Source organism: Battus philenor, unplaced genomic scaffold, assembly GCF_028537555.1.
Source record: "Battus philenor isolate CCGP_79_NKW_IND1 unplaced genomic scaffold, ilBatPhil1.0.hap1 SCAF_13, whole genome shotgun sequence".
Lineage (NCBI taxonomy): Eukaryota > Metazoa > Arthropoda > Insecta > Lepidoptera > Papilionidae > Battus > Battus philenor.
In genome coordinates, this window is record NW_027181675.1 from 12,185,753 (window position 1) to 12,207,370 (window position 21,618).

Here is a 21,618-nt window from a genome sequence, read left to right on the forward strand (position 1 = left end):
ATTAGTGAGTGTAAGGTTAGTAAACAAAAGTTTAGAAATGGGGGGTACTTTTTTTCACTTACTTACAATTTATAGGCTTAATTATTTTTTATTACGGGTTTTTGTTTGACAAATACGGTTGTCATTGATACATATCACAGATTAAATATGAAATTACAAAAAAAAATCAATTCATTCAAAAACAAATTAAGTCAATATTAAAACAGACGCATTCTGCAACATTCTTGGTTCTTTGTTACCAACCATAGAACAAATAATTTTCTAATATTAATTCACACGTGAATATAGTATGGTATTCACGTGTGAATTGAAATCAAATATAAAATTATTAAATCTATACATTAAAAAAAGTATATATTCTTTGCTCTACTACGGCTAAGAAATAACACAGTAATAAAAAAAAACACTACAATCAGACAAATATCAAATATATTATTATTAAACTTATTTTCAGAGTTTCTTGCATTTGCACTAGAGTATTAACGTACACGAATGACATTCAATATTTCGACAAGGTTGCTATGAACTTTCAGTGCGGCCAGTTTCATTTCTATCATTGTAAAGTCGCTCAATTCCATCTGAAACAACATTTATATACATAAGCACTTCTCAAAATAAATTTGAAATTAACAATATATGACTATATTGTTAAATTATATTTATATCATAAAATTAAAGATACCGATGTAAATTTCTGATTACAGATAAAAATTATAATTAGAAGAAAAATTACGAATAGCAGTTTACATAAAGACGCTATCTTTATGTGATCTACATTTACTTTATTCAATAAATCACAAAAAATGTACAATTGGCGAATGCAAAATAATAATTTCAGTGCAATGTTATTAACTTTTTCAATATAAGGGTTTAATGTCTAAGGCCATGATTGAATTTGATTTCCGGTAAGTCGAAGACTTGACTATGACTTGACTACCGAAAATGTTTTTGAACAAAACATCCCTAAGACATTTTTATCAAACAGTACTGGGTTAAACAGTACATCCCACACCGTCACTATTGACGTGCCATTTAAACATTTTAAAATTAAAACTATGAATTAATATATTTACTCCATCTGGTGGATCCTTTTCCCTGGGCGGAAACCTCCCATACATCCGCTCACAAATCGCACACAATCCACACCATGTACGATATTTCAAAGTATTCAAATCGCTCTGAAAAATGTTATTATTATTATTATTTACGCGTTATTATTTTTAATAATATGAGTAATATCATTTTATTCACAATTTGATATTTATTGAGAGTTATTATAGATTGTGGTTAGATTTAATTTACATTATGTTATAATCTGTAAAAAATGTTCATCAAATGTTTTGGTAACTTTTTTATCAAAAATATTATACTCTTTTTAAAACTTAAAATAGACACTTATTGATCCTTTTGCCTTTATAGATTGTTGCGTTTAAAAATATTTACACACATCTGTATCGTCGTCATTTGAAGTGCTATTAGCTTTGTAACCTTCATCGAGAAGTGTCAATTTAATTTCGTCGGGGAAATTCTCTACTTCTTCATAGGTGTCCCACTCCATGATGTCATTGAAATGTTTTGCTTGTTCCATGTTTAGAATTCCTCCCATCATTAATATAAGACCTTCTCTGATGTCCTGAAATAACAAGAAGGTATAACACTGGGTACACACCTGGTCACAGATATCATGCTGTACTGTATACTACTACATATAAAAGCGGAAGACTAAATTATTGCCAATTGTCATCAAAAAGCTTTAAAACTTGTAAAGTTATTTCCTTAATCTCTTGTATATTTTTATAATAAAAGCTACCTTAAAGAGTGTTCTCATAATTTTTTTTCTTTTTTGATATGAAAATGTTTTTCCAAGACGATAACTCTAACAAACTTTTTATATTGTAGCGCCCTTTTAATATTGAACGTTCCCGAACGCAAAAACGGAACACGACCTTTCTAGAGCCCATGACAGCAATCTTTCACGCGCGCTACTTAATATATACAACGATTTTGAAAATATCGATCTGTTCGATTTTCTTGTGGATCTTCGATCTTCTGAATCAACTGTCCTGGTTTCATTACATCAAATTAGAAGATAATATCCCAGAGGGTTTTATTTAAAAAAAAATAAGAATTCCGCTTCATCCTTAAATTTAAGTTAATGACAATCCTTAATTGGTATTAAATTTACAAATAAGCAACTAAATATAGGTGACAATTATTACTCTATTACAATATTATTTCTTTAATTTCAATCTACTACAAATAAGATTAAATCGGAAGTACCTTTATCGATATTCTAAATCCCTTCGGTCGAAATTTTCGGAGGACGGTGAGATATAGAAGCTGTTTTGACTTTTTGATAGTAACAAATTGTGCTGCATACGACATCGGTGTTAATGCTGAATGCAAAAAATGTAATTGAAATCTAATGGATCTTATTTAAAATATCCAGTTGGGATTAACTAGAAGTATTTATGAAACCAAATATTAAATACACCAGGAAAAAATACAAACGAGGGTTTTTTGGACAAGGTATCAGGTTTTTTAAATAACTTTTGTGTCTTTCTTTCTATTTTTTTTCTTTTATGATTAACTGCACTGCTCACTTCGCATTCGAAATGTTTAAATAAACAAATACCACCGCCTTTAACATATTTATTCTCCAGGAGTTATCAAGTGACGCCTATCAGCGATCTTTTACTCTCTAGACATAACTTTGCCCCGTCTTACGAAGGAAAGACGCTTTACCCTAAACAATATACTTATCGATGACCGGTTTTGGGCTGCTACAGTCCAGCGATATCCCGAAACCTTAGCTATGTCTTCCGTTCAGCCAGATACCCACGCCGGGTTACCGTCTCGTGGTCGCCACTCAAGATTGAAAGAATATATATTTAATTAACTTGCAAAGCTCGCGTATTAAAAAGTACTACATACATTCAAGTGCAGAGCTATCGATGGGCAGAGAGAAGGTAGCGCTCTTTCGGCTGAAGGCGCGTGGTATATGCAGCCAGTCTGCTAAGCTTACAGGCGCTACCTGCAGTGAACGCATTACGCCTTGCAGCTCAGGACCCGGAGTCCGAGGGCCTCGGGTGCGAAGCGCTTCTTGGAGAACATAGCGGCGCTGGTATAGAAGCAATATATATGAGTTATCTTCTGAAAGGGTCACCATATAAAGAAGTGATAGCATCCAATTTATTCAATTGTGTCTGCATGATATATTTACTAGTTTTATTATACTTTTAAGATACTTTTTTACGGCTCTACACAATACGCCACCAATGAGTTTTTATGCCATCAATTTGCAAGTTTTTAAGAGTTATTTAATTATTCTTTAAAATATTTATTTATATCTCCATAAGACCTATTTTACGTCGAATCACAAGAAGAATGCCAGGTCTCTTTTTTTTTCAAAACTAGAATAAAAGGTTCCAAACGCGCCTTGTTCTGATATAAGTCCACAATAAACTAATGTAAGTAATGTATTGTCACTCTTCATTATCATTTAACAAATTCTTTTCGTTGTAAAAGGATTTTTAAGAAAAAAAAACTCAAATAAAAAATCAATTTCCAACTGGTCCTACTGGAAATCTGTGCTAAGACATTCTTCAGCTGAAATGATGTTCGTACCTTTGCGTCGAACTCAGTTTCTATAGCCTCTTCATCCACATCCCTTTGCAAATGTTTCAGAATGTCATTGTTTAAAAAAGAGACGCTATTAGGAGCAACTACTGGCTTCGTCACTGCCGGTGGAGGTACATCTTCCGCGACTGCAATGGAACCACGTGAACTGGCATTATGGGAGTCGGTGCCTATGCCTGCAATCTTAATTAAAAAAAAAAAACTTTTATCAAGTTTCACAACTTATAGATTTTACGTGTGAATAAATAAGTAGAATATAAGGGTAATATTTTATGTACCGCACTTATTCATATTTTCAAGAATTTTAAATTACAAACTTTTTTATTTCAGTACTCATCTACTCGTGCTTTGTTTTTATATTATAGAAAAGTTAGTTAAGTTTGTTCGTAAGAAAACTACCACCAGTTCGGAAAGCTGTAGTGTGTCTTAAAAAAAAACATAACTTAAAGACAAGTAATATGACCTTGCAATGAGCATTTATACCTTGAAAAGAAAAAGAATAATTATCTGTACATGTACTAAACATAGCATCACTTCAGCACTTGGATGTCCATCCTAGACATAGGCCGCCTCGAAAGATTTCCAAAAGGAGCTGATCTTAACAAGCTCGTCTGTCCGGTACCATAGAATAGATTGATAATAGTTATTCACCTGAATAAGAAAAGGACCAATATTAATAAATTACTTAGAGTAATTTGTGTGATTCGCATTATTTGCCGCATGCGCATTTATCAGCGGGCTGGCGGGCGGTGGACTTTATTGCACGACTACCACTGCATGTGCGGAAGTGGCTAAATATTGGTCCTTTTCTTACTTAGGACGGACTTCCGCGAGGTAACGCCTGATTCTATTAATTATTCACCTGAGTTTCAGGATCCTGCTGAGCCTGGGCAGCAAGTCCAGCTGAGGCAAGACGGTCGCTTGCACCACGAACCTTACGACGACGTTTACCTCGACGACGTATTTCACCTGCACCTAATAATACAAATTATAATAATAAATTTATGAATTTGCGAGTTTGCATGGTGTTAACTTAAATATTGTCATTGATTAAATATTTTTTTTCACTATATTGTTTTTTATACTATACTGTATTCACTAAACAGAATTAATAAAATACAAATAAATTCATTAGTTAGTAACAACCTAAGGATACGTTTACATGTGACCAAAATGTCAGTCTGAACCTGTCGTTTTCAAAGTGCGGACGTGTTCTTACAATCTTAAGTTGGTTGTTGTAAGACAATGACAATGAAAAACAAATCCATTGACTGCTATTTATAAGTTATATATTTTTTACAAACCTTGTGCTTTTATCTACGCTTCATAAAATTAGTAATAATTTTTTGAGTAATTGTGTAAAATGCGGTATTGCTAAATAAAATTCTTGCATATGTATCTGATTTATCATGTAATAATTTAAAAAAAGTTTATAAACAATAAATAAAAATATTTAAAAACATATAAGACTGCGTGGCGATCCCTGACGGGGAGGTGCCGCGGTCCCCCTATAGCGCAGAGGGCGATCACCGGGGGTGGTTTTAGTGGGTAGGAATCCTACATAACTCTTTCTTCCCTCAGAGACGGGGCATCTTGAACGTCTCAGATTTTCCCCTCGAAACCAGAAAAAAAGACCCGTTGATGACCTTTCTGCACTTTATGGACATACGTCCCACGGAGCGCTTGCCGGTTCATGGTTTCCACTTCAGCAGCTAACCCTAGCGGTCATTATATTCTGCTTGCTATGTACCACTTGCCGTGACACTACAGCGAATTGCAATTAACATTAAGATGTACTTAATGTTACTAAGTAAGTATCATTGTTACCAATTTCTTCCTTATTGAAGCTATTTTCTTCATTTGTACCGGAACTTTCCTTATCGCCTTTTGACCTTTGGGACGCTGGCGTCTCTCCTTTGTTCTTATTTTTAATCGTCTTGCCCAGATTTAGAGCTTTTAGTTGGTTCTGCAATAAAATCCCGTAACGATTATTTAATACAAACGTATAATTCATAACATGTTTTTTCATATAAATATGTCGATATAGCCCAGCAGATTGAAATGGCTATATTCGAATGTTGATGCGCGTTGTTAGCCGTTTTGATTTTTACAGCTTCATCGGACTCAGGGCTCGAGCAGATTGAAATGGAAGTGAATAGGCTAAATGATGAAAACGTACGAAGTGATGAAGATACAGGTAGCTTTCCAACCGTTTCTATTGGAATTCCACTGATGAGAGATATGTCCAGTTTTGAACATCCTTTAGCTGAAATGTTGTGATGGTATAGAGTGTGATTAAAATTATATAAAATCTGATAACGATATTTCATAATAAATAAATAAATTTTCCGAAATTTTAAAAAGTCTATTATAAAACGATAGATAGTCTTTTGAAGATAAAGTTACATGCAAACTAAACAAGCTATAGGTGTTTATAAATATTATGTTTATTGCACAACATAAGTATGTGTTACAGTAACAAGTTAAATAATAAAAAAGGCGCCTGATTTTTAGTCGAATTTTTCTGAAAATTATTTGTGTGCTTACCTTCGTAAATGCTTTTCGGGACTACGACATGAATAAATCATTTGTGACTAACATCTTTTTTTTAACTGACTTATTTTACTAACCAGGAGTCTTAGTGTTTCGGAGTAAGTCAAGTCTGACCAAGCTGATATAAATTGACCACCATCCTTACAATACATTCTAAACTATACTCGAGAGACTTAAGTTTGTATTAGATTAAGTTTACGCTAAGTTTCTTGATCTAATTTCTTTTATATCAACAACACTGCTGCTTGTATTAGCAGATTCAGCGAGTTCAAGTGGAGGTGTGGGCGCAAAAGACGCTTAGTTTAAGTTTATCGGCCCTCTGGAAAGGCTCGAAGCGATACATGCTATAGTTTCACCGTGTTAGGAGAGCATAAAGTTCATAAATCGCTTAAGCGGGTCTTCCATAGAGTAACTATCCTTAAAAGACTTCGTAGGATCTCGATTTTGTAAATGCGGACCTAGCTTATAAGAGATTGTTTTCTTTTTTATCAGACTCTCTCTGCTACCTAAATGGCTTTTGCCGTTTACGCGGCTTTGAAGTGGCAGAGCACATACAATACTGTTTTACCGGATTGAAAAGCCGTCGAGCTCTTAGTTTCTTAGGTGAACGTTTTATACATTGACTAAGGTCAAGGGCTCCCACAAGAGGAACTCATCTTGGGCTGATACTCGTCAATTATATCCGCTTAGCATTCCGCCACAAGGGCAACTTAGAGAACCGAACATTGGCTTGTTCGGTTGCTATTGCCTAGGTAACTTCTATCAAAAAACACTAGCGCTGGGAGAAGAAGTTTCAGAAGAAACTCCGGTAACGCTTCTATCTAGTATGATTAGGATTGGCGTCCCCTGTGATATACAATCCGAAATGTTTCGTACAAGACCGGTTGGTAGAATAGCAATAATAACGGTGTGTAGTGTACGTGGCTTGTTGATCTAGGACGGTACAGCCTTTGAATATACCGGATGTGATCATATTAAAGGTAGTGACACCTACAAACAATATATTTGTTGACATTCTTCGGCTTATGTAAATGTATATCGTCTCTTTAAGTTACAGATTCTTGTTCTGTTTCAAATAGGCATTATTCATATATCCATTTAGATCTTTTACTCACTGAAACTTCACTGATTCACTGCACTTACACATGTCATGAAAAACTAGTCAAATTGAAATCCACTATAATAGCGTCTTCCAACTTAACCCTAACAAGGGTATGAACGTACTATGACCTGACAAAAGCCCAAAAGAAATTAGGGCAAATATTTAATAGTCTCTTCCATTATATTATTAATAAATTAAGAACCACATTCTAGAGTTTTAATATAATTAACTTTATTACGATTTAAATTGTAAGAAAAAATAATCAGAATGAAGCTTTTATATTTATCTCTACTACTGTAATATGTCATCATTAAAATATGTTATTAATTTATTTTTTGTATTTGAAAGCGTCTGTATAATAGCTTCTAGCAGTAAAAAGTCTGCAGGGATAGATAGTAAACATAAAATCATATTTTGATTGACAAAAATAATTACATATTTATTTCTTTTAAGTTTTTACACCAATGACCAATCACCGTATATGTATACACTCCTTTACTTCAAAGTCACGTAGTGTTTATTTATTTATGAACAAATAATTGATTTTTCTTTTGAATTATTAAATGATAGTGATTGCAGACAAGCACAGTTATTATTCTTTTGAGTTACCTCTAAATTACGAAAGAATTCTTCATTCTCGATAGGTTCCTTAGAATTTTCTTTTCTTTTCACTTTAACTTTGGGTAATCTGGATCTTCGGTTTTCTTCCACGTTCAATGACGCGAACATTACGTTCTTAGAGATCTTTCTTCTGTTCTTTGCCACATAACCGATAACTATTCTTGACAAATGAGAAGAATTGCAATCACATGTCAATTGGGTAACAGGTGGCTTTTTGAAAGGTTTCTTCTTAGTACCTTTTCGACTAAAAGTCGTGAAGTTATTGTTTTCTTTCTTTGCTAATTCTTTCTTCTGTTTGAGCCTATCACTTTTGTTTTGTAACAGATTTGTTTTCGTAGATAGGGGTGGCAACATTTCTTTTACAAAAATGTTATTTAAAAAATTAAAACTAAGTAAAAACTGTAGTAAAATCTCGTAACGTTTTGGACATTTTTCCAGGATCAGTTCAAACAGCGAAATCAGATTATCACAACTTGATATCGTTGGATATTGATTATTTTATCACAGTTGTACTGTAACGCGATAAGTTCTTGGTTTATAATGCATTTCACTGATCACAGATAACTTAAGTCAATAACGAAATCGAGCTTTTAAATTTAGTATTTCTTTAACCGTGGAATTGGCATATATTTTTTTTAATTACGATCACAGACGGCAAGATTACGGTCTTTATAAATCATGATAAAATAGCAATATTCCGCTTAAGAAATATGGCGTCTAATTAAAAAAGTGTCTTTTTATAAATATATGTGTTTATGCTTGTTCAAGGCCAATGCGAAATAATGATGATCCGGTGATGTGGCAGTAAGATGTAGTAAACCATAGAAAATTATTAAAAAATGTACCGTATTTTAACACTGACAGTTATTCAAAATTAAACAAATACTATTCATATTCATATCAACAATATCTATTTCATCACATCTAATTTAAAGACCATGCTGAAGTAATATATTTACATATATATATATATATATATATATATATATATATATATATATATATATATATATATATATATATATATATATATGTATATATATAATTTATCTTCTGGAATCCTGCCAATACCTAGCCACATGATTTTGTAATGACGTTCATTTATGGGAAGGTTTGACGAAACAAAAATATAAAATTACGAAGCGAACCAACCAAAGTTGAAACACACACAATTAAAACGTAAAAATAATCAATGCTTAATTAATAAGTATATGTATTTATTAAATAGAAAATATGGTACACCTTTCTAGCAGTTCTCATGCTGTGTGGATCTTTGATTGGTATGTTTCTCTTCGCCAGGACCAAGGGGGAAGCTAAAGGAGGTAGTTGCTCGCACTGTCCTGTCACCAATCGACCGTGAGCGCTTTCGGAGAGGTTCAGGGATGGAAGAGTAGACCTCTCATTTGTAGCGCTTAGACCCGCAGTCATTTCTGACGTACCGTAACCGTGGTAGTAGAGTGTTTCCTGTAAAGATTTTTTAATACTGATAAGTTTCAAGTCAAAGAGAGAGGCCAGATATTAATGATATATAAGATTTTGTAAAACAGATCCTAAAAAATATCTCATCGGCGTTCATCACTATGATAAATCGGATAAAACCAATAAATATCTTTCTTATGTTCCGGGTACAATAGATGCCATTATGCTAACAATCGACAGTGTGGTACACAGAGGACTCTGCTGCCCATCCATAAACAATTAATGCAAAAAGTTTGTATACAAGATTATATTTCGGAAATCGAATCCGCGATTTACTATCGCAAGTCCCCAGCTGGGTAAGCACTGTATATATATTACTATAAACACCGGTAACACTTTTTAATTATGTTATAAATATTGTACTATAGGTCTCTATAATTATTTAACCTGTTTCAATTAACATGATCGTAACAAGTTGCTTGAAATAAACTTTATAGCAACCATTATTTATGTGTAGCTTATCCGTCCAGGTTTCTTCATATATCATATAAACCTTAAATAAGCACTATTGTAAGGTTGATAAAGACAGTATACTAATTATTGTGTAATGAATAATGCAGCCGTATTTTCCTACAATACTGCCGGAAAGTAATAAAAGAGAGTAATTTATAGATATAAAGCCTAAAAAATTTGATAATATATATGATATATAATATATGTGATATAGAAATAAGGTAGTAGTAATTTATCCATCAATATAAATGTCTAAAACTGTATTCAATATATAATATAATACATAATATAATGTATGTAAATAAGGATACACATAAAATTAAAAATGGAAAGGAAAAGTATATATATATACATATATATATATATATGTTTATATATATATGTATACATATATATATATGTATATATATATATATATATTTATATATATATATGTATATATAGATTAAGTATAAAAAATATAATTACGTATAAAAGACTAGTATATTAATAAAAAGGTCATAAAAATGATACAAGAACGAGAGGTCCAATAACGGGGCCTTAAATGTAATATGTTAATGTTGTTCAATATAAAACATTTTGAGCCAAAGCATATTTATAGATATATTATATATATATATTATATATATATTATAGTTTTCTTTGGCCACAGACTTCGGGATCGGGACGGTGTATAAATCTTTCTATAAAGGATATCCCAACGTCAATTTTAGTAATGTTAGATTGGAGTAGATAATATTTATTTATTTATTTTAGGAAACAAATAAACTGTTACATATTAAGAAGTATGACGAGTAAATGTAAACCATTAATAAAATAAAAACAGATGCGTAGCTCACGATGTTATCCACAGAGTATATCTGTCTATCTATACATGTATACATAAGAGATTTCCACTCATGTATTAACGCATCACGATATCTCTTGAAATATGAAGTTTAGAGGGATTTCGGGCAATTCGAATTTGGACTCGACAAGAGTTTAACTATTTTGCTGTAATATAAAAATATATATGTTACAATTGTAGAAACGTTAAAGTGGGGCATGGCACATAAAAGGTTGGAAAATTCTGTCTTCGAGACTTGAAATTTTTTATTAATATATCTATAGCCAAGTAGAGATCTGCTAAGAACAAATTTCATTAAATTCTAAACAGACAGACAGACAGTATGTTTTATTTATTTATATATATATATATATATATATATATACATATGTTATAAAGTTAATCATATGTTGGTGTATGGTATGTATATTAGAAATGTTTCTTTCCGTGTACATTAAACATTGAATAAGCGTTTAAAACTGTAACCATAACTAAATTATAAAACCTGCAGTGCCCCAGAACCAGAATTGTAAACATTTTCTCTTATCTGAGACTATTAACCCACATTGTGCGTTGTTTCTAATTTTCCTACGTAAATTAAGTTTAATCTCAAATTATGTACAGAATTAGATATTTCAGTTATTATGTTTACGTAATATTTTAATTTTAAATTATGTATCAACAAATTATGATTATATTATTACAAATGTACGTATATATTTCAGTGTTGTTTCCAGTTAAATGAAGCATTAAAAACAACACAATAAGGTTGTTTAATTATATCATTAATAATTCATGTTAGTTTAACGGTTGCCTGAAAGAGATTACTATCAAAATTAATTTAAAAATATTAAGAATTAAAATTTAATCACTTCAAATCAGTGTATTTGCTTTATTGATTACAAAAAAAGAATATCGTATTAAGATAAAGTTGGATTTAATTTATTCAACCTTAGAACTTTAAACAGAACTCTTATTGATTGTCAAATTCTAATTTACTTATTTTTCAATCTATTTTATTTTTTACTCTGTTTCGCAAAGAGTGATAGTTGTGAAGAAAAAACGGTAAGAAACTCCACAACAAATACACGTTTATCAGATATAGCCTAAATGAAATCAAAATAATCAGGCGACATCATTGCCAAGGATTCTTGTCATTTAAACATTCATTTATTGAATAATAAGCCTTTTCGTTAATTTACTTTTAATATGCATTTTGTAAATGATAGTCCAATAATTTTTTTGCGGAATTTAATTAAAAAAAAACCCGTTTATTACAAATGAATTAGAGATGCGTTTTGAATTTTGAAAATGATAGTCCAATATTTTTTTTGCGAATTTTGATAAAAAAAACCGTTTATTACAAATGAATTAGAGATTCAAAAGTCTTTAGTACATACAGTTTTTCAGGATGTAAATACACTATGGACGTTTTTTTTTTATTATTTGTAGCTTGTTCTATTATTCAGATTGCTAATGTATTATGTATATTTTTAATAATTTATTAAAGTTTAATTAAGCAATAAAAGAATTATGACCAGGACTGTGTACCTAATGGATTCAGGCGTTATTTTGCGGAAGTCCATCCTAAGATAGAAAAGGACCAATATATAGCTAATTCCGCTATGCAGCAGTAGTCGTGCAATAAAGTGCACCGCCCGCCAGCCCGCTGATAAATGCGCATGCGGCTAACAATGCGAATTACACAACTACCACTGTTTAATCACTCAACACGTGTTTCACCCCTACACGGGGCATCCTCAGTTACACATGTTACACCGTTTAGTGCCAAACACAGAGTGTCACTACTGCTGCATGGCGGAAGTAGCTATATATTGGTCTTTTTCTTACTTAGGACTGTGTAAGTCTATAATGACAAACTTATTTAAATTTGTACAATTAAGAAAAATCAGTATATCAGTCAATAGACATACACTGCAAGGCAAAAACGTTAACCAAAGATGTCCGCCATGACTAGTTCTTCGTTGCCCGCATCTAGCGCGTACCCGCAACCTTAGCTATGTTGTCGGTCCACCAATAGGGGAACCTTCCCACATCTGGTCCTGCCACTGGGGAACTTATACTGCCAATTCAGACGAGCAATTTGTCGAGCTACGTCGATGACCTAGGTTCTTCTGCGGATCCTTTCTTTTCTGATACGATATTTTAGCTAAATTAAAATACGATAACATAAAAACAATTTGTTAATTTACTGTTACTGTTTACCTGACTGTGACTTCTCCGTAAATCGAGAACTATGGTGGTCCTTTGATGCGGCTGATCCGGGGTTAAACACCTCCGGGATCCGCGAGACTTTCCGCTCGCTAGAGTTGGGGCCGGAGTGAGGGGCCTGGAGTCTGTCTCCGTATACCTGATGATTAGACCCAGATCTTTATCTCGTCATCATATTAATTGTAAGCATCCCCTACGAGCTTTAGGCTTTCCCATAGGTTTCCGGTTGAAAGCGGCCTCTGTACAGCATCTTCTGACGACTTTAACAAGGTAGTCTGTCTACTCTGTAGGCGGCCCTGAACTGCGCTTGTTGGTCCGTGGTATTCGCTCCAGAAGCTATATAAATAGCTATATAAACTACTATAATAATATCATTCTTAACGTCATAATTGGACAAGTATTTAAGTCACAATAATAAACATATGTAATTAATGCGGTGATATACATGTTGCGATGGAGTTACAAGCAATAAAGTCGATATTTAATTAGATAATTAAGCGCATGTTATGTAATTAAAATCAAAATTAATTTTGTTATAATGTGATACCGTGTTTACGGTAGGATTGGAAGGACGTCGTTTATCATGAGTTTTTACAGCTATGTAATAGATTTGGATTTCAAATGTCAACAATTGATGAGACTGAAACAAGGAAGAGAAAAAAGGAAAAAAGAAGTCAATATAATTATAAAATTAATAACTCCTTTGTTGGCAACTGTACGGTATAAAAACACACTCCCTATATTTCTGAATTAACATCAAATAATCTAATTACATTGTAATGGATGCTAAGTATAAGTAACGCATAGTAATGAATTGCTCTAACGTTTATAAATATAATCCAATCGGTTAGAGCAATTCATTAAATTGAATACTTACTTACTTCAATAAAAGTGATCACCAAAAATTAGTTTCGAGTTTATTATGGTTTGGTACTTTATTGATCTTATATCTATCTGGCCTCTTATCCTTAATAATTTCAATTATGTAAAACGTATATTTAGTTATCAAGAAAATTAGACAAGAATCTCTATAGGTAAATTAGATTATCAAGCCCCTCGTGCACCCTCAAATAAAAAGGCAGACTTGAGAAAGGTTTTACCGATTTCTTTTTTCTTTTTTTATAACTTTATAGATGGTTTTTATGGAAAGAAAAACAATTTCAAAAGCATTAGCTTTTTTATTAATGCATCGAACAATGGAACTGACAAAATTCTGTATCAAAAATTTACAATAAAATATACGATTGTTATTATTTTTATTTCTTTAAGTTCGAAATAATTATTCATATCTAAGACATAGATAACGTTTGTAGGGTGGGCCAGTTAACAGATATAAGAATTATTAAGTTTTTAGAATATTTATTTTTATTTTAATCTGTTATTCTAATCATTTAATCGGTTTAGCTTATCGCGCTAATCGATTTATTTATACGTTTGAAATTATAATCGCTTTTAAAATTAATGCATATTTTAATTTTTTTATTATATGCTTATGTAAACTTATCTAATCTTTAGTTAGCTGGGCGTAAAACTGGTGTTATAGAAATTAATTTTTCTTTTGATTTGTTTAGAATTATTATTATAATTTAAATTTGCGTTATCGGTATATCAAATTTATAGTCTAGCAAAGGAGTTGAAAACTTTGACTTGTCAGCCACATGTGGTACTTTGAGCACTGTTTTTGTTCCTGTCTTACAAAATGTTTATAGAAGACAATTATTTTGCAAAAAAAAAATATTGCTTTAAAAGTTAAATGTAAACAGTTTTAACTTTCCTAGGAAGTGTAAGGACATTGGTCAAATCAGGCAATAATAGTCGGATATTTTTAATAAAAATATTATTATCTAATTTTTTTTAACACATTTAAAATTTTGCACCGAAGTAAGTGTGCCATCGAATATGACATTAGATATGTCAACTGGGTACACGCACACTAAATTATATTTTATATGTTATTTTTTTATTATATATATAATTTTTGTAATATAATTATTAATCACGCCTAAAGGTTTTGTAAACGTCGCTAAAAGCAGGCCGCTTGCAAAAAAAAATTATTTAAAAACTATAGGCCTATGTCTAACAGTGGATGGACATTACAGTTTAGTGCACGGACCCTTCCGCTCCATGAACTCGGTACCGATGAAGCGGTAAAAGTCTTATGGCTAACAGCATTAACATCTTCAGAAACAATACAGGGGACGTTCTTTAGTTGAAATAACGATGATGAACCGTGACGCGGCAAACATGCTAAAGCATGGATGCACAGACCGCGGCCCGCCGACAGCAAAAATAATACTCTCGTACATTCGAAAAATATTGAATTCTAACCTAAAACCAAAAAAATTTAATTACCTATACTTCTGGCGGCCGGCCCGCCATCAGTTCATGATTTGCCCAAGTGCCCCCTAGTCTTAATAAGTTTGTGCAACCATGTGCTAAAGTATCTATGTAGCTATTGTGGGCTACCTTTTCAACCATTCTTGGTGTAGCTTCTTAGGTTAGAGCAGGAGGTCCAACATGTGATTAGAGTTCCATCGCGTGCGATCGCGCATGTACGTGACAAGATCTCGTTATGGGGGTGGGCAAGGTATTGACGTGGACACTAGTAGACTTATGCCTTACAGTATGCCCATATATCGTCAGACTGGTCTTGCGTTGCCCGCAAGCTACTTCCCGCGACCCTGGTTATGACTTTGGTTCACTCAGTGGAGGGCCTAACCAAGCCACGTCTACCAGCTCGTGGTCGCCTCTCTAGGACCTTTTGGACCTTCGGACGAACTCGGTGACTTCAGTTATTCTGCAAATCTACTCATTTATGATTCGATTTTATAGCAAAGCTTCATTGCCATCACCTTTGCACTCTGGGTAACATTGAGTCTTCTATTTAATGGAATCAGACCTTATTTTGAGGAAGTCCATCCTAAGTAAGAAAAGGACCAATATTTAGCCACTTCTGCACATGCAGTGGTAGTCGTGCAACAAAATGCACCGCCCGCCAGCCCGCTGATAAATGCGCATGCGGCAAACAATGCTAATTACACAACTGCCACTGTTAAATCACTCAACACGTGTTTCACCCCTCCACGAGGCATCTTCAGGAGTTATGTTACACCGATTAGTGCTAAACACAGAGAGCTCTTGCTCGACTACCACTGCATGTGCGAAAGTGGCTAAATATTGGTCCTTTTCTTACTTATTGAGTCTTCTTATAAGGCCCATCATACGCGAGTACTTAACATATCCATATATCATCACCAAAAGCCTTCATTCATTGTGTGATGTGTTCATTTTATAAGTTGAAATTATTACAATAGAAATGAGCGACAGTCTTAAGTTTTAATTGTATAAGGTTATACAATTTATATGAGTGTATATAAGATGTAGAGACAAGTTATCGTCTCTTGACGTATACATGGTGTTTGGTTATAGATGTAAGAGCTTTGAAGGAAATATATAGCTCACTTGTCAGATAAAATAATTAATATATTCACTCTCTATAAATATTGACTCTAGAATATATTACATTATTTTATTTTTCATATGTTTGCGACAGGTTTGCAACTTCTGGCAGTCCAAAGTCAGAGATAGTAAACTTAATAATTAACTTATTAATTTTAATACTGATTACGCTTTTTCATACTATATTATTATTACGTAATTTATTATATCTGAAACCATTAATTTTTATATATGGTGTACCATACACATATTAACCTATTTAAGACTTTTGCTCGTATAACCAACGACCCTGTATATTAAACTTAAAATTAAATATGAGAGTGCACACAAATGTTTACCTCCTAAACATGTCTTCAGTGACGATGTCGTGAGGCGTCCTGATTTTTTCCTTATCATATTGTTCTTGAGTCTTAGTAATGTCCTCTTGAAAATTATAAATTTTACCTTCTAAAGCCTAAAAACAAATATTTAATAATGATAGCTTAATTAAACAAGACATAATTGTTTGACATCTCTTATGAACGACAGTCCGTGATTAATTCAGTGATCCTTTAATCAATAGAAATGTTTACATGTATTTAAGTGGGAAAAAAAAATATTAAAAATTTTGTATCTCTTTTACGATGACATTTATGACTGGCGATATAAAATTTTATACTTCCTTGTATTTTTTATTATATTTTTACGTCTGTTGTAAATGTCATCGGCAATTATACATCATCATCGTCATTTCACAGCGTTAGAGAGAGAGAACAGATTATAGGACATTAATAGATTTATTTGTGGCGTAAAAAGCAGTGAAAGTCAAGGTAGTAGTTATATTTTATACGCTGAATAGAATACAACGTTTTTCAACTGTAATTTAATAAGCAAATGCTGACGTCCACTATTGGATATAAGCCTTTCCCATTGTTTTTTAATAGGTCATGTTAGAAGCGAGATCCGGGGTTTTCTGATTTCAAATTCGTCCATCGATCTTGTGTGGACGTCCTGTGTTACGCCTGCTGGTCCGTGGTCTTCAGTCTAGAATCTTCAGCTCCAGCAGCCATCTACCTACTGCCACTTGATCATACCAATCTGAGCTATTATACGAAAATTTGAAATCTATGGTAGAGACTTTAGTTCAGCAGTTGGCATCTTAAGACTGAAATAATGATGAATATTATAAAGATAATAAAAAACCGTACAAAATATTTATACGATTGAAAATATATACGTTCTCGGATGGCCAGAAACTACGCTGGGTGTTTCGCTGCGAGACCAAATAAAAAATGAGAAGGTCTTCAGAAGAACCTGGACTATCGGTGGCAGTAGGTGGGACACATCACTCGTCCAACCGATGGCCTTTGGGGATAAAACGTTCCACGAGCCCGTAGACGCGGCCCCCCACTAGGTGAATCGACGTCATAGTTAGGTTCACTGGAAGTAGCTGAATGCGTACAGCGCAAGACAAGACATTGAGTTGATCTTTCAGTGAGACCAATACCTTGCAGTGGAAGCATATTTTAAGATGATGAGAAAATAATTAAAAACAACTCAAAACACATTACCCAAGCTTCTTTGGCCCGTTTGACGAATTCCTTTGCCTCCACGTCAGCTGGATGGTTGCACAGAACAGAGCAACCGTGTGAAAATGGATTGTAGAGACCGGCATAAGGTCTTAAGATGAATGGTGCAGGCGTCACTTCGCATTTTAACTCCACGGTGCACTGAAAGAGTATATTTATTTTATTCACGCATTCTTGTATATTACAGTTGTAAAAATATATACCTAATAAGATACATAACACAAAAAATATAGTTAATAAAAGTTAAACATTTTATACGGCGGTGGTACAAAAGGAGTTACTATGGCTAATAGCGTAAAGAACGTTCATCAAAAGAGTTTTCTTCTTCTTTTCAGTCGATGGACGCCCACTGCAAGGAATAGGCTTTCCCAAAGATCGCCACGGTGACCGGTCTGGGACCGCCCACATCCAGCGACTTCCCGCGACCTTAACTATTCCGTCGGTCCACCTGTGGGGGGGGGGGGGAACTATCCACGCTCTGTCTACCGATTCGTGATCACCACTCGAGAACCTGTTAGCCCCAACTAAAGTTACAAATGGAAACAAAAAAGTTTTAGTCGGAAGGAATTCCATATGACCTCTCCCTAGAGGACAAGGTATGTTGTGGAAATCCAGAAGAATCGAAAATCAAATCTTAACAAGAAACCTTTATGCTGGATTGGAGGCGTTTTTGAAAAAGAAATGTAACCGGGCGGAAATCAAATAAAATGTTTATGTTCATCTTTATAAACATAACTGTAACTATGATATTATTTCTGTGTCCATTTTCCGATCAAAAGTTTTATGATACAAATAGAAATGCTATTTGTAGTAATCTGTGTACATTGATGTAACGTGAATTGTCAAGTTAGGTCGCTCGCTCACAGCGACTTTTTATAGCGATGCAATCGCAAGGCGGTCGCTATCTGTGTGCACTCGCTTACGATTCAGTGACGATGCAACGCGATACCGTCGCCATGCTTGATTCTCTAGCCATGCTCTACGCTCCCTTCGTTTTCCCGCCTTTGAGATGTGTCAAAAGTGACATCGCTACAAAAAGTCGCCGTGGACGCCACTGTCACAACTCGCCAAATCGACAGAATACATGTCCCGAATCTTTAGTGCTATTAAATATCTATATTATACCTTTAACATATTTAACAGCTAACTCGACAAATTAATACGATGTCATTCGTCAACAGATGACTCAGATTCTTGGTACAGTCGAACAATAAAGTGACCATGCATTTGTATCTAAATTACGGATTTTAATATTCTGCTCAAATTAATAAAATTGTTTTAATAGATATTTGTTACACTATATTTCATAGTATCAATATCTCGAATTAAATATAAAATGTTTTTATCTGTAGGAAATATAATTAAAAATACTTTTAAGAACTTGTTAAGAAGTCTTGATAGATAAAAAATGAATGTTTTTAATTATTGTAGTAAGCTATGCGTAAAGATGTGTGCTTTTTTATATTATTTACAGCATCGTTTTTGAAGTGATAAAACGCTATAGGCACTTAGGCAGGAGTTCTTTACAGTTACAAGGCTCAAGGCGTTTTATTATTACAGGAATATCGTGAAATTGTCTATATCTAACTTAAATTTATTACCACCACATTGGGAAGTATCAGCGTGCGTTCTGGTTGATAACTGCGTCTAAAAGAAGGCAATTATTTTTAACAAAAAAACCAATAGAATTGTTATTATTAGTAGCGTAATGACGTATTGGTGATACTTTGCCACAGTTGACTAATTAATTGACTCATACGCTCTAAAAGTCACAGATTTAGAAACGTGTTTGTTGGCGCTTTGCATGCAACAAATTTAAATGAGATTGCGACACCCTTATTAATAATCATGATTAAGTCAAAGCCTGGCCTATCAAAGCCTTTTTGGAAGTATAGATCTATTGGGAATAATTTGAAAACAACAGAAAATACGTCTTGTAATTTTCGCCCATATTACGCCTCTTTTAATTACCGAAGTCCATCAAGAGCCAACAGGCTCTCCTTCTACTGAGGAGCTGAAAGCCCTTGGCGCAATATATCTCCAAACAAGACTGCTAAAACCTTTTTTGGCCGCTTAACTCCGCAAGGACTTTGGTCCATCGGAACGTTTTCTAGTTCTTGCGGAACATTTAGCGTTTCTGGTCGCTTTTAAAGCGGAATTTAGATTAATTCCCCCTGTATTTCTTCTATACGATACACATTACACTAGAGGGCGCAATTTACCCAAATTAATAACTCTCGTAAACGACATAAGCGGCCGCGTGTGCTTCGTCCAAAAGCCAGGTGGAGTAATCCTCACTTTGCACACTACTTCACACTTCTTTCATTACACTATACACGTAGATGGGAACAGTCCATCTTCGGAACATTATAGTTGTATCTGAAATATGATCGGCCAGAAATTTTTTTAGTTAGTGGACCTCAGTTCAAGCTTAATTTAGATAAAGGTGCAAAAGGCCTCCGGGATAGCAGCGCCAACTTCCACAGAATAATGATTTTGTAGTAATGTAGTAATGACTACTGTTAATAATTTCATTTGTTTCAGAAGTGTATCAGAAAAGGGGAGATCCGTGGTCAAAAGTATCCGTCATAATCCAGAGGATTGGCAGGTTGAATGACATTAAAAAAATTAAAACGTTTACTATGGCAAAAGGCCGTCTCAATCGATTATGATAAGCATAACAAAAAAATTAATAAATTTCATGTCTGATTTTCATGAAATAGTAACAGGTGCATTCGCTCGCCAAAAATATTGACGGATGGAGGTTCTGTACAATTAATATATATGATCTAGTTTTTCGTGAATTACTGTGAAAAAAAACCTAAAGCCACCTCTGTCGCTAGGTAACCATCCAAAATAGTATGCTATCCAATCTCTTACATAAGCTAATAATGTCAAATATTATTATTGAAAATAAACTTTTAAGAGGCGTAATATGGGCTGAAGCTGCATAAAGCCACCCCTATCCTGATATACCACACAAACCGCTTAATTATTAGAATGATCGTGATTATGTAGAAGTAAAAAAGTTACAATCCTAAAAATCAAAATACATATCATATAATTTTAAGAAACACAAAATTTAAGCAGCAGAGCAATAATTATTAAAATTGTATGAATAACAGATTAGAAGATATAAATGTTGTGTATAACATAAGAACAAAATAATTAATTCCGAAGTGTATATGTGAATTGCGTACTGGATATTAAATTGCATTTAATTTGCGATTGTAGGCCGATATAAAAACTGATTATCTGCGATCGGGGCGAGCGCGCGTAATTAAAGATAATCAGATCACGTGTCAGCGATGAACGCATGTCAATAAATTACCAACCTTTAGGCTCTCAGGAATTGGTTTTTGCTGCGCGCTCGATAACAAACCGGTGTTACTTGTGAGTCTCATTTCGCCGCGTCCCTTTTCTCACTTTTTTTCTGATATCTTTCTCACTTGCCGGACTTGCTTACTTTATCGATCAATCAATCACTTCGTAACAATGTTTAAACCGCGAATTTAGACTCTAAATATTTTGTCACTTGAGACAAACATCCATAATTGATTAGAGATGAAAAAAATCTTTAAACATGTTAATGTATAGCTCATTTGCTGTCAATTACACCCAATTCAAAAATCAATAGTTTAACAATAAATAAATAACGTTATTACAATATGCTACATATTAAAATA

The 21,618-nt window shown here is 33.5% G+C and overlaps 1 protein-coding gene across 1 annotated transcript; it reads right to left on the minus strand.

Annotated features, from left to right (window-relative positions):
* Window positions 1–465: 465 nt before the first annotated feature.
* LOC137933538 (uncharacterized) lies at window positions 466–21,336 on the minus strand. Its single transcript, XM_068777499.1, has 13 exons — window positions 21,268–21,336; window positions 17,915–18,073; window positions 16,703–16,818; window positions 12,900–13,044; window positions 9,158–9,379; window positions 5,467–5,605; window positions 4,502–4,614; window positions 3,628–3,822; window positions 2,935–3,121; window positions 2,281–2,396; window positions 1,448–1,633; window positions 1,074–1,178; window positions 466–578 (listed from the first exon to the last, which is right to left on the minus strand). The coding sequence occupies exons 1-13, from the start codon at window positions 21,334–21,336 to the stop codon at window positions 480–482; spliced, it is 1,851 nt and encodes a 616-aa protein (XP_068633600.1). The 3' UTR covers window positions 466–479.
* Between the last annotated feature and the right edge of the window lie 282 nt (window positions 21,337–21,618).

Coding starts and splice junctions, on each gene's coding strand:
- LOC137933538 (XM_068777499.1), bottom strand. CDS start 21,336: ATGAGACTCACAAGTAACACCGGTTTGTTATCGAGCGCGCAGCAAAAA. Junction 16,819..17,914: donor AACGGGCCAAAGAAGCTTGG/GTAATGTGTTTT, acceptor ATTTGTTTTTAG/GCTTTAGAAGGTAAAATTTA. Junction 13,045..16,702: donor ACTGAAGACATGTTTAGGAG/GTAAACATTTGT, acceptor TCTAATCATCAG/GTATACGGAGACAGACTCCA.